This window comes from Oryctolagus cuniculus, chromosome 17 (genome assembly GCF_964237555.1).
Source record: "Oryctolagus cuniculus chromosome 17, mOryCun1.1, whole genome shotgun sequence".
Lineage (NCBI taxonomy): Eukaryota > Metazoa > Chordata > Mammalia > Lagomorpha > Leporidae > Oryctolagus > Oryctolagus cuniculus.
In genome coordinates, this window is record NC_091448.1 from 38,943,315 (window position 1) to 38,968,793 (window position 25,479).

General features: G+C 42.6%; 1 protein-coding gene across 14 annotated transcripts in view; it reads right to left on the reverse strand.

Annotated features, from left to right (window-relative positions):
* The window catches only part of AP2B1 (adaptor related protein complex 2 subunit beta 1), a 153,867-nt gene that overhangs the window by 63,007 nt on the left and 65,381 nt on the right, over positions 1–25,479 (reverse strand). For 7 of the 14 annotated variants that reach the window (XM_008271129.4, XM_008271132.4, XM_008271131.4 and 4 more), the window contains exons 13-16: positions 21,570–21,829; positions 13,162–13,354; positions 1,634–1,675; positions 672–818 (exon numbers count right to left, since the gene is read on the reverse strand). In XM_008271129.4, the coding sequence (XP_008269351.1) occupies positions 672–818; positions 1,634–1,675; positions 13,162–13,354; positions 21,570–21,829 (642 nt within the window). The remainder of the gene's footprint in view (positions 1–671; positions 819–1,633; positions 1,676–13,161; positions 13,355–21,569; positions 21,830–25,479) is intronic. The other 7 variants (XM_002719241.5, XM_070061057.1, XM_070061055.1 and 4 more) reach the window with 1 other exon arrangement.

Genomic DNA, 25,479 nt, shown 5'->3' on the forward strand with positions numbered 1-25,479 from the left:
AGAAGAAGAAGAAGAAGAAGAAGACGAAGAAGAAGAAGAAGAAGAAGAAGAAGAAGAAGAAGAAGAAGAAGAAGAAGAAAGAAGAAGAAGAAGAAGAAGAAGAAGAAGAAGAAGAAGAAGAAGAAGAAGAAGAAGAAGAAGAAGAAGAAGAAGAAGAAGAAGAAGAAGAAGAAGAAGAAGAAGAAGAAGAAGAAGAAGAAGAAGAAGAAGAAGAAGAAGAAGAAGAAGAAGAAGAAGAAGAAGAAGAAGAAGAAGAAGGAAGAAGAAGAAGAAGAAGAAGAAGAAGAAGAAGAAGAAGAAGAAGAAGAAGAAGAAGAAGAAGAAGAGGAAGAAGAGGAAGAAGAAGAAGAAGAAGAAGAAGAAGAAGAAGAAGAAGAAGAAGAAGAAGAAGAAGAAGAAGAAGAAGAAGAAGAAGAAGAAGAAGAAGAAGAAGAAGAAGAAGAAGAAGAAGAAGAAGAAGAAGAAGAAGAAGAAGAAGAAGAAGAAGAAGAAGAAGAAGAAGAAGAAGAAGAAGAAGAAGAAGAAGAAGAAGAAGAAGAAGAAGAAGAAGAAGAAGAAGAAGAAGAAGAAGAAGAAGAAGAAGAAGAAGAAGAAGAAGAAGAAGAAGAAGAAGAAGAAGAAATTTGGGTACTACCCCTTAAATAGAGTTTTGCCATGTTAACTCTACTTACAGCCTTAGGAGCCACATATCCACCAGGTGCCATGCCTATCCCTGTGGAGAGTTCAAACAGGTCATTCAGACCACTGCTGACCACAGCAGGAGTAGGTGAAGGAGCAAAGGTTGCAGGCACTGATGAGGGGATGAAAGATTGTCCCACCTGTAGGAAAAAAAGGAAGGGAGTAACCAGGAAGAACAGATTAATAATCCCTAATATCATGCAACATATTTTAACAGTACCAATAAACCAATAACACTATAATTTTAACTCTTAGGAACTGAATTAGAATCTTCTATGTCTTTTTAATCATCACAATTTTTTATCACTGTAAGATACACATACACTCTAGAAGCTTCATCAACAGAGTACTCAGTAGGACACAGGAACAGTGATCCAAGACTTTGCCTATTTGTTTCCAATTTTAGCTTCCATGATTCTGTGCCAAAGGCCTACAGATACTCTAACAAACGGGGAGTTTGTTTCTACAGAAAGAAGGAGAAGCATCCGACTTAAGCAATTCCATTTGCAACTGGATTCAGCCAAGTCTCTGTTTAGACATAAGTATCTAGTGGGAGGCTCTTCTGGGGGAGATGATATTCACATCCCCCAAACTAACTCACAGTGAGGAGAGTCTCACTCTAAGTCAGCTGAGTCAAGTTCTTCCTTGATGACACCAAGCATTCTCCAGTCAAGATGGGAGGTTCCATTTCCTTTAGGTCTTTAATGTCAGAAAGAAAGATCTCTATAGGCAGCAGAACGTCAGTCCCTAAAGATGTTCCTATACTACATGTAGTACCTGACCCCAAAGATTCTCAAGTAACCCTATCCTATTCTCTACTCCTCACATACTGCTACAGAGGTTCTGGTGTGCAGTGCTAGAGGGCAGCAGTGGCTGGTCTGATAATGTGTGCATTGGAAAGGCATCAAACGGGGGGGCAGTGCTTCCCATGGTGAAATAAATGGATGGCACTTACTGCCGGACTTCCTCCAATGCCCCCGCCAAGGTCACTGCCAAGCTGAAAGAGAGAAAGGAGAGAGAGGAGAGAGAGGTAGAGTTCATTTAGCTAAGTACTAGATGCCCATATAGAATCTGTAAATTGCTCTACCAAGTTGCTGGATATACATGCCATTCGACTTGTCTCCCCAAGCCTAAAGAAACTCTAGATTGTAAAGAAATATGTCTTAGGGGAACCAAGTAGTGGTAGTGATTTTGTGGGGAGTTCTGAGAAAACCTGGAAAGAAGATGGAGCTGGGACATCTCAGGGATGTTTCAGATCCAATCTTTCTACCAGGGTACATAGGCACAAACTCAAACAGGATTTAAAGAGACTGTATATTCAAAGAAGCTGTGTCCCCAGGCAGCAAAGTTTTGAATATTTTTTAAAGGAAATTTAAGGAGGAGTAAAAAGGAAAAGCAAAGAAAAACTAAAATATTCTTTGATCTATGACACTTGCTGCCCCACTGAGAAGGTGGTAACCAAACCAATATTTCAAATTTCAAAAATTACAGGTGGAACAAAAATGGTTTTAGAATTAAGAATGTTCCTAGGAAAGAAAATAGCTGGGATAGGAAGATATCCTACTTGGGGAGAAGGTGGAAAGATGCATGCAATGCTTCAAATATCTCTCACAGTCAATACTAATCTGGAGAAATGCTATGATTTATTTGGGTGGATCATTTTCAAGGATGATAAGCATTAAAGAACTAGACTAACTGAATTAGCTAGCTGATAGGAAAATAATCCCCCATGGTCTTAGTCTTGCCTTTTTTCTCAGGGCTCTAATAAATATATTTTACCCTAAAGTCAGTTTTCCATGACAAAAACATTAAAGAACTAAAGTTGAAAATAGCTAGCATGCAAGAAATGTAAACACACATATATACAACCACTGGTACTACTAAAAGCAAAAGCTACTTTCTTTTTTCTACAGTTGCACATTAGCTTTGCCTCTGTTTTTCACTGCATATCTAAAACACATCATTGAGTCACCAAATGACTTGAGGCCTTGTTGGCAAAAAGTCTAAACATTTTCCTTGACTGCTTGTAGAAATTTGGAGACCACTGTGCTGTGTTTGCATCAAAATAACAAAATTGTATTGTATCTTCAAGATTTGGGAAAGAGGATTTACCTATCTTCTTTAAGAACAGGTGCTAATATGTAACTGGCAAAATCTAAAATTCAATCTACAGTAAAAAATAATGGAGCCTACAACAAAATTCCATCTCAACCACGATAGAAAACAATCCGGCAGGTGCTCCATCACTGGCACTGGTAAGCACGCTCTGCACTAAAATACAGAGCACTCCAAATCAGCATTTCCAGAACCTGATTCCTGAAGATTATCTCACGGGTGAACATGGGATGAAAGTCATATGTTCAAGTGAGTAAAAAGGTCACCCCAGCCAGAATTTGAAAAACTGGAAAGGTATGAAAGCAAATAGAAAAAATATCACATATCTGCTTTCTCCCTGGTTCTAGAATAGCACATCTGCAGCATGACATCTGAAAAGCATGAAATTCCTTTTATTCAAACACTCATATGACACTTACTGGATGCAATGCATTATGGAGGATATAAAGAAAAACCATGAGAAGACTACATAGATAGCTAAGAACCAGACTTTGCAAACTGGCAGGAGAAACACAACACGAGTGTGAAACTACACAGAACACACCAAAGCAAAAGAGGGAGGTTCTGAAAGGAAGAACCTCCTTCTGGTTGAGAGATAATGCAGAGAAGCTTCCAAGAAGAAACGGTGTGGGAGTACAATGGGAGGGATTATAAAGAGCAAAACTGGGGCAGGAGCATTTTTTCAAATATTCTGAACAAAGGCTGAAAAAGCATCAACAAAAGCATGATCAGGAAGACAGCAGTCCAGCTAAGAATGGAACACAGAGTATGTGTGTGTTTTAAATTATTCCAAGTAAGTGTGATTATGGGAGGCCTTTAATTTCCCTTTCATAAAAACCGGGAGGTTTCACAGACTAAGACTGGGGTGGGAGCGGTGAAGGGGGAGAGAAGGAAGTAAGGTACTCTAGAAAATGCTAATGCTTGAGTCTCACCCAGATACAGAAGCAGTGATTTGACTGTTCTGAAGTGTAGCCTGTGCACCAGCATTCTGAAAAGCTCTCCCCATTGATTCTAATATACAGCCATTTTGAAAATACTGCCTTAGGGGCCGGCACTGTAGTGAAGTAGGTTAATCCTCTGGCTGCACCACAGTATCCCATATAGGCACTGGTTCTAGTCATGGCTGCCCCTCTTCCAATCTAGCTCTCTGCTATGGCCTGGGAAAGCAGTAGAAGATGGCCCAAGTGCTTGGGTCCCTGCACCCATGTGGGAGACCAGAAAGAAGCTCCTGGCTCCTGATTGGCTCAGCTCCAGCCGTTGCAGGCATTTGAGGAGTGAACCAGTGGATGGAAGACCTTTCTCTCTGTCTCTCCCTCTGTCTATAACTCTACCTCTCAAATAAATCAACAAAATCTTAAAAAACAAACAAACAAAAAAACACTGCCTTAGAAAATGAATTATTATTTGGAGTTGGATAAGACATCTCTGTTCAGAAATGGCTTTGGAGTTTATTTCTGAATAAAAAGGACATGAAAATTTGAGCAGAAAGAAAAATTATTTTCTCAGAAAGGAAAGGCTGAAAACAAAACCACAGAAGGGGCTCTACAAAATGCCTTATTTGTCCTGACTCTTTGACGTGGTTTGATGACTTTGTGACTTGCTGTTCCCCTCCTCCACTTTCCCTGTCTGCCCAGCCACACCATCCAAGCTTGAAAGAGAATTCTTTAAGGAACTGGTTGACATTCAATGGGGAGAAAGAAAAAACAAACACAAAAGGAAACAATAGCTTTATCAAATATGCTAAGTTCAATGAATGGCATTGTGTAAAGGTACTCACTGGTGATGTTTAAAACAAAAGAAATAAAGTCCCTTGATAGTTCTTACTTTCTGAAATTTCATTTTATCTTTGATTGTTATCTTGGTTAGACAAAGCTGACAGTTGTCTCCTCCTCATGCTGCTTGATTTTACTAAAAACCATGGAGAAATTGAAAAGCAATCCTGATACCCCTTTTCCATTAAGTGTATCAGATACAACTCAGCTAGAATCAAGAACTCTGATTTGACAGACACAGACCAAATTGTATCAGAGGCATGTAGCCAGCAATGTAAAGTTCATCTAATTATGCTATGCCCAGAGCAAAGGGAGTAGCCAATTTCAGTGCTTTCTAACTAGCAAGACTGTAGCTTATTCAAAGTTTATTCCACATCTTCCCTCTTAACTGAAAAGGATAACAAAGGAAGGTCTCCTCTTCCCTGAGAATGTGGCAAGGTAACAGCACAATAATGGCAGGAACTGACTAATAAGGAGATGTCCGCGCAGATGGAAGTCACATTTCCCACTAGTGGCCTCACCTAACTGTGGTGACAAGCAGGATGAAGCAGTTATTAATGAAAAGAAAGAGACAGAAAGTTGAACAAGTAACTAGGAAAGTTTTTGTGTATTAGCCTGAATTAGACATTAACCATTACAGTTCAGATGCTGGTATTATTTGGAGTCAGTTTCATCAGTTTGGAAATACCCCAAGCCCATACTTAGCAGGTAAGACACAAAATAAATCAAACTAGAAGTTATAAAATTCAGAGAGATTTCTGTTATCCAGTGAGCTGGTAAGAGCTAGGAATGAAAAGGAGTAATTGTGCAGGATATAACTTCAATCTCAATCTTAGATGTCTTAATACTTGTTTTAAGTGTCTTTTATGGTTGCCCACTTTCCATTGTCTCCATGATTACCTTAATGAGGCTGTCATTTCTAAGCTAACTAAATTAGGATACAGAAAAGGAGGTGGGAGAGGCACTAATTTCAGGAAAAGAATATTTCAAATGATGAAAACTGAGTAGAATTTTCCTGAAAGTTTTTAGTTGATACTTAAGTCCAAATTTTCTGCTGGTGGTATAGTTCAGTCAGTCCCTAATCTAACCACAAGGCAAGCCACAGGAGTTGTAGCCATATAATGGCACTGAGAATACTACTGACATTCAACTACTGCAAAGAACAGTCCCTTTACCGTGCCTAAAGTAGTGTTGCAAGGGACTCAGTTGGTGTTGAGCTACACAATGTGTCACTGCACTGTTAACACAGTAATTGGGTGGGAAATAGTTATTTGCTGGTGATTGGCTATAACTTATGCACTAAGATGATTTCAACAGTTACATGAGCTCTGCAACAGAGCCACAGAGAACAGAAAGTCCAAGAGCCTGTTCACAGGCTCTAGCTCACCTACAGATACCAAAGGAAATGCCGTCGTTCAATGGCAGAATACTGTAACAGATTACTAGTTAACAGACTAATAGCTCATATATCCAAGATTGACTTTCTCTAAGGAAGAAGTTTGCTTGACTCTAAGAAAAGAAAAAAATTCCCATTTTATCAGTGACTGACCTGGGTTACCTCCTTTAAGGTACACTGTTTCTTCTTCTTTTTTTTTAAGATTTCCTTACTTACTTGAGAAGCAGAGTTACAGATAAAGATGGAAAGACAGACAGACAGACACAAAGAGAGAGAGAGAGACAGAGAGAGAGATCTTCCAACCACTGATTTACTTCCCAAATGGCTGCAATGGCGGGAGCTGGGCCAATCTGAAGCCAGGAGCCAGGAGCTTCTTCCAGGTCCTCCCACATGGGTAGCAGGGGCCCAAGCACTTGGGCCATCTTCCATTGCCTTCCCAGCCCATTAGCGGGGAGCTGGATCGGAAATGGATCAGCTGGGACTTGAACCAATACCCATATGGGATGCTGGCACCGGATCGGAAATGGATCAGCTGGGACTTGAACCAATACCCATATGGGATGCTGGCACCACAAGGCAGAAGCTTAACCTACTAGGCCACAACACTGGCCCCAAGGTACATTGCTTCTAAAACTGCACAGTTTGCTGGTTATCTAAAAACATTCTCTTAATTACAGGTGTAGATCTTTATTTTTTTATTTAAAATTTTACTTATTTACTTGAAAGGAAGAGTGACAAAGAGGCAGGGAAGGATACACACACACACACACACACACAAACACATACAGGGAGGAAGGGAGAGAGAGGGAGGGAAACAGACACAGACAGATCTTCCATCAGTTGGCTTACTCCCCACATGGCCTCAACAGCTAGGGCTAGGCCAGGCCAAAGCCAAGAGCCCAAAACAATGGAAATCTCCCACGCGAGTAAAAAGGAACTAAGTACTTAGGTCATCTTCTGATGTCCTCCCAGGCACATTCGCAGGGAGCTGGATCAGAAGCAGAGTAGGTGGGACTTGAACCAGGACCCTGAAATGGGATGCCAGCATTGCAAGTGGTGACTTCCTCTCCTTCACAATACCAGCCCCAGGTGTAGACCTGAAGCTCAGCAATTCCTGTGTTCCTTTGTAGCCGTTTCATTTCTTTTACTGATCCTTTTCAGAAGTTACTGAACTGAGGGCCGGCGCCGCGGCTCAGTAGGCTAATCCTCCGCCTAGCGGCGCCGGCACACCGGGTTCTAGTCCCGGTCGGGGCGCCGGATTCTGTCCCGGTTGCCCCTCTTCCAGGCCAGCCCTCTGCTGTGGCCAGGGAGTGCAGTGGAGGATGGCCCAGGTGCTTGGGCCCTGCACCCCATGGGAGACCAGGAAAAGCACCTGGCTCCTGGCTCCTGCCATCGGATCAGCGCGGTGCGCCGGCCGCAGCGCGCCGGCCGCGGCGGCCATTGGAGGGTGAACCAACGGCAAAGGAAGACCTTTCTCTCTGTCTCTCTCTCTCACTGTCCACTCTGCCTGTCAAAAAAAAAAAAAAAAAAAAAAAAAAAAGTTACTGAACTGAAGGGAATCTAAGGCATACATCTGACACACAGCTCATCAATAGCTGTTACTCAGGAGTCAATGTATGATTTCTATCACAGACAATAATTGTTTTGAAAATTCTAATGGCATCAAAAATCAATCTGTGTTTATTTCTATCATGGTTTGGAATTTAGAAGGCACAGAGCATCTCCAAGGTAAAAATATGTTTTTTTAGTTACTGGACTGCAACTTTAATTTTATCTTCAAAGAGCTTTTCTGAAAATCATAAAATAACTCATCAAATCGGTGAAAAGACTAACTATACAAAAGCTGTTAAACAAACTGATGAGAGAGAAAAATTGTCATGGAAAAGTACAAAAATGTTAAGATCATACAAAAGGTAAAAAAGAAAAAAAAGGCTTCCATCAGAAAAGTATGGGTGCGAAGAGGTTAACTTCCTGACAAGGGGCAAAACTTCCTTAGAGCGGTCACTTTAGGTTCCTTATGTCAGACAGAATTCACTGTTGAGAACAGTAAAAACCCACAGGGGAAGTTCTGCATCCCTCACAACATGTACTACCTCACTACATACGTATGTATCATTTGTCTTTGCTCACTAGAATGGAAACTTGCAGTTTCATACAAAGCAAAACAGAAACACCTGTCTTTGCAGCTTCTAAAACAAACAAACAAACAAACAAACAAAATCCCGCTGACCACATTCACAGGCCTACACCTATTCAGGTATACTATTACCATATGATCACACTCTGTGTGTAGAACAGATCAACCACATAAGTTACATCAGCTGAATTCACTCCACATCAAGGTGACGGTTATATTTATACTAACAGAAAAGAAGGAAAGTATCTGTAGAATACACTCACAAGAGAACAACCAGAAGGGCAGGCACAGAATAAGGATGGGCACGCTCCAACAAGGAGATTGACAAGAACATGTAAGAAACCCATTTTGACTCAAGTTGTGTGCCAAAAGGGCATGCCATTTTAAAAGCTCTGTCTATAACAATGATTTTTGAAGGTGACAGCCTCCTTAAAAAAAGCATACAAGAATCAATCATCTGGGAGTCATGGGATGTGTTTTCTCTACATCACAGCAATCCCCCATCTTACTCTCCTTTGGTTTAAGAATCACAGATGTTTTCACTAACTATTATTGATGGCTGGGCATTCAGGTTTGTTGTGGCAAACAGTAATTAATTGATGAATCAATTAACTGAATATGGCAGTTCTGGCAAAAGGTCACAATTCACTAAATCTCAAATTTCACAAGTATGACAATGAAAGATGAAGAACAAGATCTAATGGAAGTATCGCCTAGATATAAAAAGAAAAGAATTTCTTCTAATGAATATAAAGTGCTAAGATGGAAGAACAAAATTGGATAGACAATCCAAAATATGAAATGTTCTCAATTTTCAGTATCCAATTACATAAAATGAGCAAGGGGAAAAAGGACCCTGGGACTGAGCTACTCCATCTAAATTAGTTAAATTCAGTTACTTGCTAATTTGACAGATTGAATCTCCTAATAGAAAAGCACAATGGAAAAATACCCTGGGGAGGAGGGGAAGAGTAAAGATAGTGTCCAGGTGTTGCCTGCAGTACCGGCATTCCATATAGGTGCTGGTTTGAGTCCTGGCTGATCCAGCTCTCTGCTATAGACTGGGAAAGCAGTGGAAGATGATCAAAGTCCTTAGGCACCTGGACCTGCGTGGGAGACCCAGAAGAATCCTGGCTCCTGCCTTCAGATCGGCACAGCTCTGGTTGTTGCAGCCATCTAGGGAGCGAACCAGCAGATGAAAGACCTCTCTCTCTGTCTACACCTCTCTGTAACTCTGCCTTTCAAATAATAAAACAAACAAATCTTTTAAAAGAAAAATTAAAGAGCCATGCCTATTTCTTTATAAAAAAATAAACAGTGTCAGAGATGTCTGTTACAGTATAAGGGGCCAAAGAGGCTCACCAGAATATAACTTTTTTTGTGGAAATTACTGTCTTAGTTTAGAGATCAATTTGTGTGTGTGTTTTAAATATTTATTTGAAAGACAAAGTTAGAGAGAGAGAAAGAGAGAAGGAGACACAATGAGATCTTTAATCTGCTGGTTCACTCTTCAATGGCTGCAATGGCCAGGGCTGGGCCAGACAAAAGCCAGGATCTTCATAAGGGTCTCCCAGGTAGGTGGTAGGGGTCCAACTATTTGAGATATCCTTTGCTGCTTTCCCAGGCCATCAGTAGGGAGCTGGATTGAAAGTGGAACAGCTGGGACAGAAAAACGAGTGCCCATACAGCATGCCAGCATCTCAGGTGGCGATTTAACTTGCTATGCCACACTGCCAGCTCCAGTGAGATCATCTTTTAACATTTCTATCTAACTCTCCATTTTGAATTTCATTTGACTCATATTCTCAACTCTGGCTGCAAAATTAAAATAACTTGGATAACTTAAAAACAGCCAATATAGGTCACATCCCCCAGAAGATTTAATTGCTCTTGGACCCAAACATTGATAATATTTTTTTTAATGTAGAGGTGGACAAAGAGAGATCTCCCATCCATTGCTTCTTTCTCCAAATGCCTGTGCAATAGCTGGTATAGGTCAGCTGGAATCTAAGAGCTAGGAACTTCACATGAGTGGCACAGACCCAACTACTTGAGCTATCACCTGCTATCTCCCAAAGTTCACATTAGCTGGAAGCAGGAGTGGAGCCAGGACTCAACCCAGGCCCTCCCATATGGGATACAGGCATCCCAAGCAGCATCTTAACCACTGCATGAAATGGCCATCCCCTACGGTACATTTTGAGAAGTACTGCTCTTAAGACAAGGATGCAGTCAAGAAATCGCACTATCCACACAAATTCAGGGACAATTTTGAGGATTATCTTTCTCTTTAAATCAGTCAATTTTCACAAGAACATTAAAGACTTAAAATTTTTAAATTTCTTTTTAAGATTTTATTTGAAAGGCAGAGCTATGGAGGGAGAGAGAAAGAGGGAGAGGAAGAGAGAGAGAGAGATCCACCAACCACTGGTTCACTCCCCAAATGGCCATAACGGTCAGAGCTGGGCTGGTCCAAAGCCAGGAACCAGCAGCCCCTTCTGGGTCTCCCATGTGGGTGCAGGGGCCCAAGGAGTTGGGCCATCTTCTGTTGCTTTCCCAGACACACTAGTGGGGAACTGGATCAGAAGTGGAACAGCCGTGTCTAGAACCAGTGCCCACAAGGGATGTGGCTTTACCTGCTACACCACAGTGCTGGCCCCCAGTAAAGGTGTTTTAAAAGTGGCACAGTCAATTATTGATTAAGGAAGCCATCCTCCACACAGGCAGATTTGGACCTTACTTGTGATGTTCTTTAAACGAATTGTGGCTCTCTTAGTGAACATGTATTTAACCACAAACAGATCTGGGGCAAAAAATACGGGCTTTTATTCCTTCTAATTTTGGTTTCTGAGATATATTTGAATCCCATAATAAGCTGGAAACAACTTTCTGAAGCAGTACCATCAAGAACACCATTTAAAATTCTCCACTCAGGAAAAGCTGCAGAGTTACATGGGAATATTAGAGGGCACAGCTAGCAAAGACCATATAATATCTAGAAATCCAGGCTGGAAAACCAACTTACTTCACTACTCCCCTAAAAATATTCTCACAGAAAGAAAAGAAAAAAGAATAAGCTTCCTATGTGGCAATGGCTGCCTCTACAACCCAAGCAAGTTCTAATAGCTTTTCTACCTAAAGCAATACTTGTGAGAATGCTCACAGATGATTAGACAACTATGCAAAATGTGTACAAACTGGTTTGAGGAGCTGGCAAAATGAAATGGACATATCTCTTAGCTAAAGTGAATCAAGAAAATAGAGTGGGCCTGGTAACATCAAAATGCAAGGCCTCCTTCTCCCCTCCAAACTTGCTTGTCACCAAATCCCTCTTAGTCACTCTTAGGTTCAAAGTGTCAAGTGGGAAGGCACCAAGGGAGTACTAAGTCAGAAACATTAAGAGGAGGCAATATTCTCAAGTTGTGGTTGATATGTCAACAGAATAAAGGAGCTATTTTACTTAGATTTTTTATTTATTTATTTGACAGGTAGAGTTTACAGACAGTGAGAGAGAGAGACAGAGAAAAAGGCCTTCCTTCCGTTGGTTCACTCTCCAAATGGCTGTGACGGCCGGAGCTGCGCCAATTCAAAGCCAGGAGCCAGGATTTCTTCCTGGTCTCCCAGGTGGGTGCAGGGGCCCATGCACTTGGGCCCACTGCTATCCCAGACCACAGCAGAAAGCTGGACTGGAAGAGGAGCAACCAGGACGAGAACCTGGTGCTCAAAGAGCTATTTTAATTTTATAGAGAATTGCTGGGTCCCTCCAGAAATACTTAAATATTCACTTGTCAGTCCCCTGGTCTGTAAGGAGGCTATACAAAAAATGCAGAATGACCACATGAGGAAGCTATTCTGTTTGTGTCAGAAATCAATCCTGTTTACTAAAGACATGAATATGAAAAGCAAATGCTTATATTCCCAAGAAAGACAACAGGAGCACTCATTTCTGTCAATATAAGCTAAAGCACACAGCTTGGTCAGTAAAGAGATTCTGGAAGTAGTGACTTTCCATTAGCAAAAACCAAAGAAACATGACTGTAACCCTATTTCCTTAGAATCTCTGCCAGCTGAAAAATAAAACAATCCTGTACTGTCTGGCATAAACCCCAGACACAATACCGCTCATAAAGTAGAAGATGCCAGTATGCATAGTAGAGACGGAGGCTGCTTTGTTTATGTAATCGCTAAGAACATGTATTTTTGTATTGATGGTATCTGCCCCCCAATGATGTCAGAAAATAAATCAATCTGTTGGGCATCTTTATAATCATCAGGTTGACACGCATTTCACTTGCAAGTGTCTTGCTGTAAGAGGCTCTCTAATTCCACCAGAGGTAAGTAGCAAGCAGAGAGCCATGTCATGAGACCAGTTATTTTTCTGGCCTTTGCTCCACAGATTAAAGGTCATCCCTTAGTATTTCTCATTTATCTATACACCAACAAAAAATAATTTTGGTTCTCACTGGTGATACATAATCACAGATATTTCTGGTCATTGGAGCCTTTTAGTATTAGAATCCTGGAAGCTAATTAAATTGGAAGTATGACAGGGCAGAGAAGGTGGAGTCCTTTCCAACTGTAATAAAGGTACTTATTTTTTTTTTTACACAAAAATGGCTCAAATAGCTGTCTCAAAACCTTTTTAGAATTAGACAGGTATAAACCAATAAAATATAAAAAGAGGTTGGAAAGTCTTGAAATAAGATGATGTATAAGAGGTCACTTTAATGCAGTCTAGGTCAAAAGAATTTACAGGGGGTTATCCAGAGTTAAGCAGGAGCAATAATAAAATCTGGAAAGGATGTTAAATATTAATATTACTGAATATCAAAAGTTCTATTTAGAGGCAAGACAACAAAATAATCTCATATACTAGCAGACATACCCTGTATGAGGAACAGTATTATAATCAACTCTCTAAAGACAGATAATCCTGTCATTTCTCAAAGGCCATTACTGCTCATCAAGGAAAGATCAAGTTCCAAAAAGCTGAATAATTTAAAACTCTCTAGCATATGAAGAACTAAAAATAACCAAAAGAAATGGGGAAAAAGGATGCTTACCAGACTATCTAGTCCTCCTCCCAAGAGGTCTACTGCTCCCATCTGCATGGAAGACACTTGTGGCACATTGACAGGAGGACCAAGGTCAAGGTTTAAAAGATCCCCCAGAAGGTCACCTTGAGAGGGGATAACCTGCGGCTGTTCCAGGTTACTTGCAGTTGTGGTGCCAACAGGACTGTCACCTGCATCAGTGCTGCAGTCACATACAAACAAGAGAAAAAAAATCAGTTTTGTCTGAGACACAACTACAAGGCAACATATAAATGTCAGATATATAACTATAAAAGAGCATAAAAATTCAATTAACAACAAATGCATTCTTAAAAATAAAACTACATAGGTTTTGACAAGAGATGAACATAGAGGAGAAAGGAGAAAGAATAATCAAACAACAGGGAGTAAACAAAAAAGAAGATGCAAAATATCAGTGATGACCCTAATCATCATAGGGGAGGGGTGGGTATCTGACACAGCTATCAGCACACTGCTTGGGATACCTGCATCCATAGGGAGTGCCTGGGTTCAAGTCCCAGCTCTGCTTCTGAGTCCAGATTCCTACAAATGTATACTCTGGGAGGTAGCAGGTGATGGATCAAGTAACCTGATCCCTGTCACCCACATGAGACCTGATTTCCAGACTTCAAGCTGGCCCGCCTTGGCTGCTATGGACATTTTGGGAATGAATCAGTGAATGGAAGATTTCTCTATCTTTGTGTATGTACCTCCTCCCAAATAAAATGTAAAATATAAAAAATCATGGGCGGGGGGCAGCACTGTGGCATAGTGGATTACGATGCTGTCTGTGATGCCAATATCCCATCTGGGTACAGGTTCAAGTCCCAGCTGCTCCACTTCCGATCTAGCTCCCATCTAAAGCACCCCAGAAAGCAGCAGAAAATGGCCCAAGTCTTCCAGCCTCTACATCCATGTGGGAATCACAGATGAAACTCCAGGCTCCTGGCTTCTACTTGGGCCCAGCCCTTGCCGCTGTAGCCATCTGGAGTGTGAACAACAGGACAGAAGCAAACACTCTCTCTCTTAACTCCACCTTTTAAATAAAAAAATAAATCTTTTTTTTTTTTAAAAAGAATCTATGGGGAGGGATGATATGAAAAATAAGATGCTCACAGTCCTCTATTCTGCTAAGTTTCAAATAAGAAAAACAAGTAGGGAAGTCCAACAGATAGTTAAGGACAAGGACTGGCAATGACTGCTAAAGAAGTAAATTTGGGGAGAAATTCATATACTCATACACACACCTAAGGTAAAATCACCAAGGATAGGGACAGGATGGTGATGTGGTAAGAACAGGAGATCTAGAATCAGAAGTCTAACAGATCAAGTCTTAGTTCCACTAATCGCTACTTGCGTAATTATGAGCAAGTGACAATTTCTCTGAAACAAAGGTTTCTCATTAATAAAATGATAATGATATTGTTAGAGAAGTCTGCAGTCATTTCTTTGTCTCACAGCAATGAAGAATTATGACACAGGGGCCAGTGTTGTGGCCTAGTGGATAAAGTCGCTGCATGCAATGCCAGTGTCCCACATGGGTGCCAGTTTGAGTCCCAGTTGCTCAGTTTCTGATCCAGGTCTCTGCTAATGGCCTGGGAAAGCAGTGGAAGATGGCCCAAGTTCCTAGGTCTAGTCTGGCCCAGTCCTGGCCATTGAGACAATTTGGAGTGAACCAGTGAGTGGAAGGAAAGTGTCTCTTTCCTCTCCTCTCCTCTTCAGTCCCCTCCCCTCCTCTCTTCTCTCTCTCTGCCCCGCCCCCTTGGTAACTCTGCCTTTTAAATAAATAGATTTTTGAAAAAAAAGAAAATTATGCCACAGACAGTAATCAGAGGGTGGGAGGCAAGTGAAAAGCAAGTGAACAAGGCAAGTGAAAGCAGATTTTATTGAGAAACAGATTTCTGCTTGCCAGGAGGGGTCCCCAAGGGGAGGGTCCATCAAGGTCTGGGTATTGGGAGCTTCAGTGGGAGTGCCTATCAATTGGTCAATTTTTTATTCTACATAGTTTCAGTACATCAAGTGTCTGCTTGGTTTTTCTGTCTCCTGTGTAGTGGACATGGTTCTTGACCAGTTAACAAACATTACCGTGTTGACTACTTGGGAGATGTGACAGTTGAGAAATACTGTTGACCTGACCAGTTAAGGCAGGTTATGCCTACCTGATCAGTTGCTAAGCACTTGTGACATGCTGCTTTGTGGTATGTTCTGGTATAATGCCAGAGCCTAGTTTCTTATATGGTTACTAGGGTATTGGACCCATTGTGTTCCCATCAATCTTTTCATTTTCTTGGGCAATGTCTTGTCTAATCAGCAGATGGCAAGTATCACCATGGCTCCTTATTCCCACAGGACCCCTTCCTGTCTGATAACTCTCCTTACTCCTCAAAATACCACTTAAATACAGGGGTCTATTATAGTGAGGATCAAATGAAAACATGGCCAAATGGTAAAATCTTGTAATATCAATGGAAGAAAGGGTTAACAGGGGCCAATGCTGTGGCATGTTAAGCTGCTGCCTGCAACACTGGCAACCGTATGGGTACTAGTTTAGGTATCAGGTGCTCCACTTAGCTCTCTGCTAAGGCACCTGGGAAAGCAGCAGAAGATGGCCTACATACTTGGGCCATGGCACCCACATGGGAGACCCGGATGGAGTTCCAGGCTCCTGGTTTTTTTTTTTGTTTTTTTGTTTTTTTGTTTTTTTTTTTTTTTTGACAGGCAGAGTGGACAGTGAGAGAGAGAGACAGAGAGAAAGGTCTTCCTTTGCCGTTGGTTCACCCTCCAATGGCCGCCGCGGCCGGTGCGCTGCGGCCGGCGCACCGCGCTGATCCGATGGCAGGAGCCAGGAGCCAGGTGCTTTTCCTGGTCTCCCATGGGGTGCAGGGCCCAAGCACCTGGGCCATCCTCCACTGCACTCCCTGGCCACAGCAGAGGGCTGGCCTGGAAGAGGGGCAACCGGGACAGAATCCGGCGCCCCGACCGGGACTAGAACCCGGTGTGCCGGCGCCACAAGGCGGAGGATTAGCCTAGTGAGCCGCGGCGCCGGCCAGGCTCCTGGTTTTTGATTGGCCCCTGTCATTGTGGCCATTTGGGGAATGAACCAGAAAATGGAAGATCTCCCTCCCTCTCCCTCTGTCACTCTGACTTTCAAATAAATGCATAGATCTTTAAAAGAAAGAAATGGTTACTAAATAAGTGTCCAAAGAGAATAAACAGAGGGGCACAGACACAATATTCAGTCTGAGATTTTTGATGCCGCCAAGACAAATGATCAGAGAAGAGAATAAACAGGCAACTGGAAAGACTAAAGGCAAAAACAATCTGAGATGACTTAGGGGGGGAAAAAAAGTCAAGAGAGAGGAGAAGGAACCAAATATATTAAAATATTAAGAAAGAAGTCAAAAGAGGAAGTGATTTCACACACACCTAGCAAGAAATATATATATCTTAAAGAATAACATGAGAGAATAAAATGAGCTACATGAAAAGTAGATAATCATGTTCTAAAGAATACATCTTGGAGCTGGAGCTGTGGTGTTAGTAGGTTAAGCCTCCACCTGCAGCACTGGCTTCCCATACGGGCACCGGTTCAGGTCCTGGCTGCTCCACTTCTGATCCAGCTACCTGTTGATGGCCTGGGAAAGCATCAGATGGTTCAAGTGCTTGGGCCCCTGCACCCATGTGGGAGACCCAGAGGAAGCTGCTGGCTTCTGGCTTTGGATCAGCCTAGCTCCAGCTGTTGTGGCCATCTGGGGAATGAACCAGCAGATGGAAGACCTCTCTCTCTGTTTCTCCATCTGTCTGTCTGTAATTCTGCTTTCAGCTAAATAAATAAATCTTAAAACACACACACACACACACACACACACACACACACACATCTTTTTCTTTTGGGGGCTGGCACTGTGGCACAGTGGGTTAAGCCAATGTCTGCAATATCAGAATCCCATATGGGTGCTGGTTCAAGTCCTGATTGCTCCACTTTGGATCCAGCTCCCTAATGATGCACCTGGGAAAACAGTGGAGGACAATCCAAGTCCTTGGGCCCCTGCACCCACGTAGGAGATCTGGATGAAGCTCCTGGTTCCTGGTTTTGGCATGGCCCAGCCCTGGCCATTGCAGCCATTTGGGGGGCTTAATCAGCAGATGGAAGATCCCTCTCTCTCATTCTGTTTCCCCTAACTCTGCAATTCTGACTTTCAAATACATAAATATATATATATATATTTTTTTTTTAAAAGAGGGGTCAGCACTGTGGCCTAGTGAGTAAAGCCACCGCCTATAGTGCCAGCAGCATCCCATATTGGCGCCAGTTGAAGTCCCAGCTGCTTCACTTCCAATACAGCTCTCTGCTATGGCCTGGGAAAGCAACAGAAGATGGACCAAGTCCTTGGACCCCTGCACCTGCGTGAGAGACCTGGAAGAAGCTCCTGGCTCCTGGCTTGAGATTGGCTCAACTATGGCAGTTGCAGCCAGTTGGGGAGTGAACCAGCGGATGGAAGACCTCTCTCTCTCTCTCTCTCTCTGCCCCTGCCTCTCTCTTTCAAATAAATAAATAAATATTTTTTTTTTTTTAAGAATATATCTGGGGCCCTCACTGTGGCATATGCTGCCTGCAGTGCTGGCATCCTATATGGGTGCCAGTTAGCGTTCCAGCTGCTCCACTTCCGATTCAACTCTCTGCTATGGCCTTGGGAAAGCAGTGGATGGCCCGTCCTTGGGTCCCTGCACTTGCATGGGAGACCCGGAGGAAGCTCCTGGCTTCAGGTTGGCGCAGCGTGTTGGCTGTAGCGGCCATTTGGGGAGTGAACCAATGGAAGGAAGACCTTTCTTTCTGTCTCTCTCACTATCTATGACTCTATGTGTCAAATAAAAAAAAAGTATATGAAATTAAAAGATCAAATAACTACATAACTATCATCAAAGCAATATTTTTTAAAAACGCTGTTTTTCTAAAATACAAACTATTTACTACTTCACCATCATAGAACAGCTGACAGCAGTATTAATATTAAGTAGGCCGGCACCGCGGCTCAATAGGCTAATCCTCTGCCTTGTGGCGCCGGCACACCGGGTTCTAGTACCGGTCGTAGCGCCGGATTCTGTCCCAGTTGCCCCTCTTCCAGGCCAGCTCTCTGCTGTGGCCCAGGAGTGCAGTGGAGGATGGCCCAAGTATTTGGGCCCTGCATCCCACGGGAGACCAGGAGAAGCACCTGGCTCCTGCCTTCGGATCAGCGCGGCGCGCCGGCTGCAGCGCACCAGCCGCGGCAGCCATTGGAGGGTGAACCAACGGCAAAGGAAGACCTCTCTGTCTCTCTCTCTCACTGTCCACTTTGCCTGTCCAAAAAAAAAATATATATATATATATATATATATATAAAGTAAAAAATATTTCTCCCTTCCCAAGTCATTTTAAAAGACCAAGTAAAGTAGACATTTTTAACCTTTGGAAGGGGCAGAATAAGGCTTTATTATTTTATCTTACTTTTAAAATTTATTTGAAAGGCAGAATTGGGGGGGGGGGAGGAAAATAAGAGATTTTCCATTTGCTGGTTCACTCCCCAAATGACCACAATGGCCAGAACAGGGCCAGGCTTCATCTAGGTCTCCCACATTGGGTAGGGGCCCAAGCACTTTGGCCATATTTCTCTGCTTACCCAGGAGCATTAGCAGGGAGCTGGGTTGGAAGCAGGGCACCTAGGACTTGAACCAGCACTCATATGTGATGCCGGCTTTGCAGGTGGCTTTACCTGCTGTGCCATAATGCTAGCCCCAGAATAAGGTTTTCAAGTGTTGATCTATTTCTTTTCAGAAGTGTATCATTTATTAATCTTACACTACGGAAGAAAAGTAATTTCAGTACTATTATAGGCACATTTTTGTGGCAATATATCATCCCTATGTGTATCAAAGGAGATTTTTCTTATATTTGTATTTTTTAAAAAAGATGTATTTAATTATTTGAAAGGTAGAGTTACAGAGAGGGAGAGGCAGAGGCAGAGAGAGAAAGAAGTCTTCCATCCACTGGTTCACTCCGCAAATGGCCACAACAGCCAGGGCTGGGCCAGGTTGAAGCCAGGAGCCAGGAGCTCAACCCAGGTCTCCCATGTGAGTGCAGGGGCCCACGCACTTGAGCCATCTTCTGCTGCTTTCCCAAGAGCATTAGAAGGAACTGGATCAGAAGTGGAGCAGCTGGGATTCAAACTGGCACCCACATGGGATGCAGGCACTGCAGGTAGTGGCTTAACCCGCTACCCCACCGCATAGGCCCCTGTTTGTATGTTTTTGTTGTTGTTGTTGTTGTTACCCGCTACCCCACCGCATAGGCCCCTGTTTGTATGTTTTTGTTGTTGTTGTTGTTGTTACCCGCTACCCCACCGCATAGGCCCCTGTTTGTATGTTTTTGTTGTTGTTGTTGTTGTTGTTTTTTACAGGCAGAGTTAAATAGTGAGAGAGAGACAGAGAGAAAGGTCTTCCTTTACCGTTGGTTTACCCTCCAATGGCCACTGCGGCTGGTGCACTGTGGCCAGTGAACCGTGCTGATCTGAAGCCTGGAGCCAGGTGCTTCTCCTGGTCTCCCATGCGGGTGCAGGGCCCAAGCACTTGGCCATCCTCCACTGCACTCCCGGGCCAGCAGAGAGCTGGATTGGAAGAGGGGCAGCCAAGACAGAATCCGGCGCCCCAACTTGGACTAGAACCTGGGGTGCTGGCGCCGCACGCAGAGGATTAACCTAGTGAGCCACGGCACCGGCCTTGTATGTTCTTTAAAAACAAAATCAATATAAACGGACAAAAAGGAGTTTATCCAAAGAGAAACCAAATAAGGAATTGTGAGGGATACAATTTAAGGCTATTAGAAAAATAAAGACTTTATGTAACAGGTTGTGTTTCTGTGTAGATAATTTAAATATTAGATCTTTCCTTGCGTTCAAAAAAGTTCTGCTTTTGTTGGTTGAGTTTCATTTCTACTTCCCATGTGAGGTTCAAAAGACATCAAGACAAGGGTAGATTAAATGGTATATAAATATGGCTACATAGGCAAGTAACAAAAAACCTGTAATAGTATCAAAACTTGAAGCACAGATTTACAAATTAAAGAGTCTTACCTAGAAAATGCTCAACATGCGTGCCTAGTAAGGAGAAACATCCCAACTTAATACAAGAGCTAATCCTTAAGAAGCTACACATTTCAGTTGGGGTTAAAATCACAGAACCTAACCTAAACCTAAAGATTCAACTCAGTTAAAGGCCATAAAACACTAATCATCATTTTCTTGGACAATCTTATTTTTTTGCTTGTTTTTCTGTGCCAACAGATTGTTTAAATAAAGCTCAAAATACCTGACCACACTAATTTATAAAGCAATAAAGCTTATTCTCTGGCCACTCACAAACCACTGAAACAGCAATATACATTCATAATGGCAGGAGACTTTCCTTAGTGGTAGTCAAATTATCTTAACTATGTTGGAACCAAATTCTACTGAGATTTAGGTTTATTATGATTGATAAAGGAATCAGATTCTGAAAAGACTGAGCTAATATTATAAAGAGTTTATTAGAGTACTTCTCCTTAATTAAAAACGTAAGATAGCGGCCAGTGCCATGGCTCACTTGGCTAATCCTCCGCCTGTGGCACCGGCACACCGGGTTCTAGTCCCGATGGGGTGCTGGGTACTAGTCCCAGTTGCTCCTCTTCCAGTCCAGCTCTCTGCTGTGGCCTGGGAGGGCAGTGGAGGATGGCCCAAGTGCATGGGTCCCTGCACCCGCATGGGAGACCGGGAGGAAGTACCCGGCTCCTGGCTTCAGATCGGCACAGCGCTGGCCATAGCGGCCATTAGGGGAGTGAACCAATGGAAGGAAGACCTTTCTCTCTGTCTCTCTTTCATTGTCTATAACTCTCTCCCTGTCTCTCTCTCTCTCTCACTGTCTAACTCTGCTTGGCAAAAAAAAAAAAAAAAAAAAAAGTAAGATAGCTACAAAACAAGAGCTCTAGGTCACCTGATATCCCATTCATAACAGAATGTACTCACTGATAAAATCAACTTAACTTGGTAAAAGAAATAAAAAATAAAAAAACAGTAATTGAAAAACTAAAACCACACAGAATTTTCAACTCTAAGACTATTTCTAGCCTCATCTTAATGGAGATTTAAACAACTTTCAGACTGTATCACTCGTTTTTCACAATCACAGGTTTCTCTTCTCTTAGATTAGGACAAACAGGAGTCTTTCATGCACTGTTTGTGTAATGACTCCTATTCACAGGAAACCCTCAGGGCAGTACAGTATTAGGTTTGCAAAATGCATAGCAAGTTCTTTCAAAGGCTACAAAAGGCAGAAAACCAACTCTATGTAAACAGTCATTTCTCACTCAAACCTAGTTTCCTGCTTACCTCCCATGATGAATTGGCAAGTGTTTGCGATGAATTCCATGACTGCCTTCCACAAAAGCATTGGGAGGTTTATGGTACACAGAGGCTAAAGAACCAATGTGGCAAATTAGCTCATCAAGCAGAGTTGGCTCAATAAGGTCTGTCTCCTCAGAGATCAGTGGCTTCTCAGACAAAACTACTTCTTTGGCTGTAACAGGGTCCGTTGAGAGAAGGCGCCAATAAATATAGCCCCGGTCTCGAAGGTCAGGATTATCAGAATCCTAACAAAAAGACAAAGGTAAAAAAGATTTAGATGGAACTGTTCTTCATCCAGAAACCCAAACTACCAGATTATCAAGGCAATGCTACAGTGATGTATAAAGACTGCCATTATTAAAATATCTCATTTAGATTCAATATAGTTCCAATACAATCATAATTCCATCATATCTAACATTTCAAAGAATTTTTTTTTACACTGCAAAAAGGTCATCTATTTACATGAGTGATTTAAAGACATTATGGTTTTCTTTACAAACAGATGTAGGAACAGGAATTGTCCACTTTTAACATTTCAAAGAATTTAAATTGAGATGAGTTAGTCCTAAGACTCATATTCAAAAGGAAGTTGGGAAAAGGAAAAAAAAAACGTTAATCTAGTAAAAGTTAATGGATTGAGATGGTCTGGGGACATACAAATGTTTCTTTTAAACTGTTGTAGTATCAGTAGGATCATTCATAACAGATATTATATCTTAACATATATTCCATTTGTACTTTATATCTCCTGTGGAGACACTGGCTAGGGCCTAGAAGTAGCAAGATAACACACAGTGCCTAACTACTGTTTGCTTTTTAAAGATTTATTTACTTGAGAGGCATAGTTACAGACCGAGAGAGGGAAACACACAGAGAGAGTCTTCCATCTGCTGGTTCACTCTCCAAATGGCTGTAACGGCCAGAGCTGTGCCGATCCGAAGCCAGGAGCCAGGAGTTTCTTCTGGGCCTCCCACACAGGTGCACAGGCCCAAGAACTTGGGTCATCTTCTAACTGCTTTCCCAAGCCACCGGCAGGGAGCTGGATTGGAAGTGGAGCAGATGGGACTCAAACAGGCACCCTTATGGGATGCTAGTGCTGCAGGCAGATGCTTAACCTACTATGCCACCACACCAGCCCCACACTGACTGACTTTAAGGATCTCACAGAATATTAGCTATTACAATATAGCATGAGAGATACTATTATCTAAACAATAAAAAAACTATTAAAGAGAATAGATAACCAAGTGCTTCCAAAAGGGATGACACTTCAATTTAGTACTCTATAAGTTGGGGTGGTTTAAAAGTAATTTTAGGGGCCAGCGATGTGGTGCAGAGATTAAGCCATGGCCTGCAATGCCAGCTTCCCATATGGGCACTGGCTCAAGTCCTGGCTGCTCCACTTCTGATCTAGCTCCCTGCTAATGTGCTTGGGAAAGCAGCAGAGGATGGCCAAGTCCTGGGGCCCCTGCACCCATTTGGGAGACCCAAAGAAGCTTCTGGCTACTGGACTTGGCCTCCCCCGGTCCCAGATGTTGCAGCCATTTGGGAACCGGTGGATGGAAGATCTCTCTCTCTCTGTTTCTCACTCTTTGTAACTGTGCTTTTCAAATAAGTAAAATTAATCTTTAAAATTTTTTTTCTACAGGCTCATACCTTAAAACTCTTTTTAAACAACTATTAGAACCGTGTACTATAAAAAGAAATCTCCCCCAATAATCTAACCCCTTGCTATCCTCCAAATTGCTGTGATAAGCTGTGTGATATCTGTCCGTGTGTGTGTGTGTGTGTGTGTGTATAGTTCTCCAAGTCACACTCTATAGTGACACATGTTTTCTGAAGGGCACTTCAGAAAGTTCATGGGAAAAGCAGTTTAAAGGTAAGTTTAGGGACTGGTGTTGTGGTGTAGTGAGCAATGCTACTGCCTGTATTGCTGGTATCCCATATGGATGACAATCCTTATACTGACTGCTCCACTTCTGATCCAGCTCCCTGTTGATGGCCTGGGAAAGCAGTGGAAAATGGCCCAAGTCCTTGGGCCCCTGCACCCATGTGGGAGACCAGGAAGAACAAGTCTGTTGTTCTGAGGGTTGCCCTTCACTGCCTCCCTATTCACTTGCAGCCCACAGTAAGTCAGGCCTTGACAAGATCTGTGATACTGGGACAGGCATTTGGCACAGCAGCTGGGACACCACTTGGGACGCCCACACCCCATACCTGGTGTGTGAGTTCAAGCCCTATCTCTGCTCCTGATTCCAGTTTTTTGTCAATGTGCACTGACAGGCAGCAGGTGATAACTCAAGTGTGTGGGTCCCTATCTCCCACTTGGGAGATCCAGACAGAGTTCACGGCTCCTGGCTTTGGCCTGCCTTAGCCGTAGCTGTTGCCAGTGTTTGGGGAGTGAACCAACAATAGGAGTTTGTTGTTTCTGCATTTCTCCATCTTCAAATAAACAAACAATTTTTAAAGTTTTTTAAAAATTAAAGATGCCTGACAAACAAGAAACAAAGTTTTCATGCTCTTAAGTTGCCATTAAATGTTTGGTGACTCAGAAAATTCGGTTCTGAAAGTACTCTATTGCCAGCTCAAAAGATTTTCTGCAGAGAAGCTTGAAAACAGTTCTTACGAAGCAAGCTCTAAGAGTGAATTTTTAAATAAACAAAAGCAAAACCTCTTAAAAATTTATTTGAGAAGCAAAGAGAAGAGAAAGGCAGAGGAGAGCTCCCATCTGCTGGTTCATTTCTCAAATGCATGCAATGGCTGACACTCAGCTGGAGCCAAAGCAAGAACCTGGGAACTCAATCCAGGTCTCTGATGCAGTGGCAAGAACCCAACCACATGAGCCATGGCCATCACCTCCCAGGGCCACATTAGCAGGCTGCTGAGAGACTGTTCGTGTATTTGTCATCAGTTAAATCCTGGTGCTTAGATACGGGATGTGGCATCAAACATCTGAAGCTAAGAGTATTTCTTAAACTATAATATACACTAACATTCACAAGAAAAGCCACTGCAGGTGCAGAACCCAGGGCCCCACCGGAGATAGATTCTGATTCATTATATCAGAAGCAGGGCTTAGGAATGTTTAAAAAGCAGCTCAGGTGATTCTTTTGATGGTGGTCCCTAGGCCTAGATAGATTATGGGATGTCAGCAGCTTTAGTTGCTATACCACAACACCAGCCCCAATATTAGGTTCTTATTTCACAAACTTGAGAGGGGGAAAAAACTTCAGGTGGAAAAAACTTATAGAAGTATGCTTATTCTTTTTAACTCCTCAGATCTCATTAATTTGACAGAAAAGGCAAACCTAGAGAAACTGCTTATTATTTACAGCCAAGTATGAAATGAAAGCCTATGAAGGCATGGCGGATGGAGCCGCTGTCTACGGTGCCATCATCCCATGTGGGCGATGGTTCGAGGCCTGGCTGCTCCACTTCTAACCCAGCTCTCTGCTGTGGCCTGGGAGGGCAGTAGAAGACGGCCCAGGTCCTTGGGAACCTGCACTCGTGTGGGAGACCCAGAAGAGGCTCCTGGCTCCTGGCTTCGGATCGGCGCAGCTCCGGCCATTGTGGCCATCTGGGGAGCGAGCCAGCAGATGGAAGACTCTCTCTCTCTCTCTCTCTCTGCTTCTCCTCTCTGTGTGTAACTGTGACTTTTGGGTAAAATAAATAAATCTTTAAAAAACAAACAAAAAAAAAAGAAGCTGCTGCTGCTGCTCCTGGATCCATCTTTTTTTTTTTTCTTTTAAAGAAAAGAAAACCCATGAAGACCTTAAAACTAGCAAACACACTTATATGTACTGGCTTATGCACATCAGTGCCTCCAGCAGGGAAAATGTACTTTCAAAGTCATTTGGAACTTCCAACTAGAGAGGCCAGACAACTCTGCGGA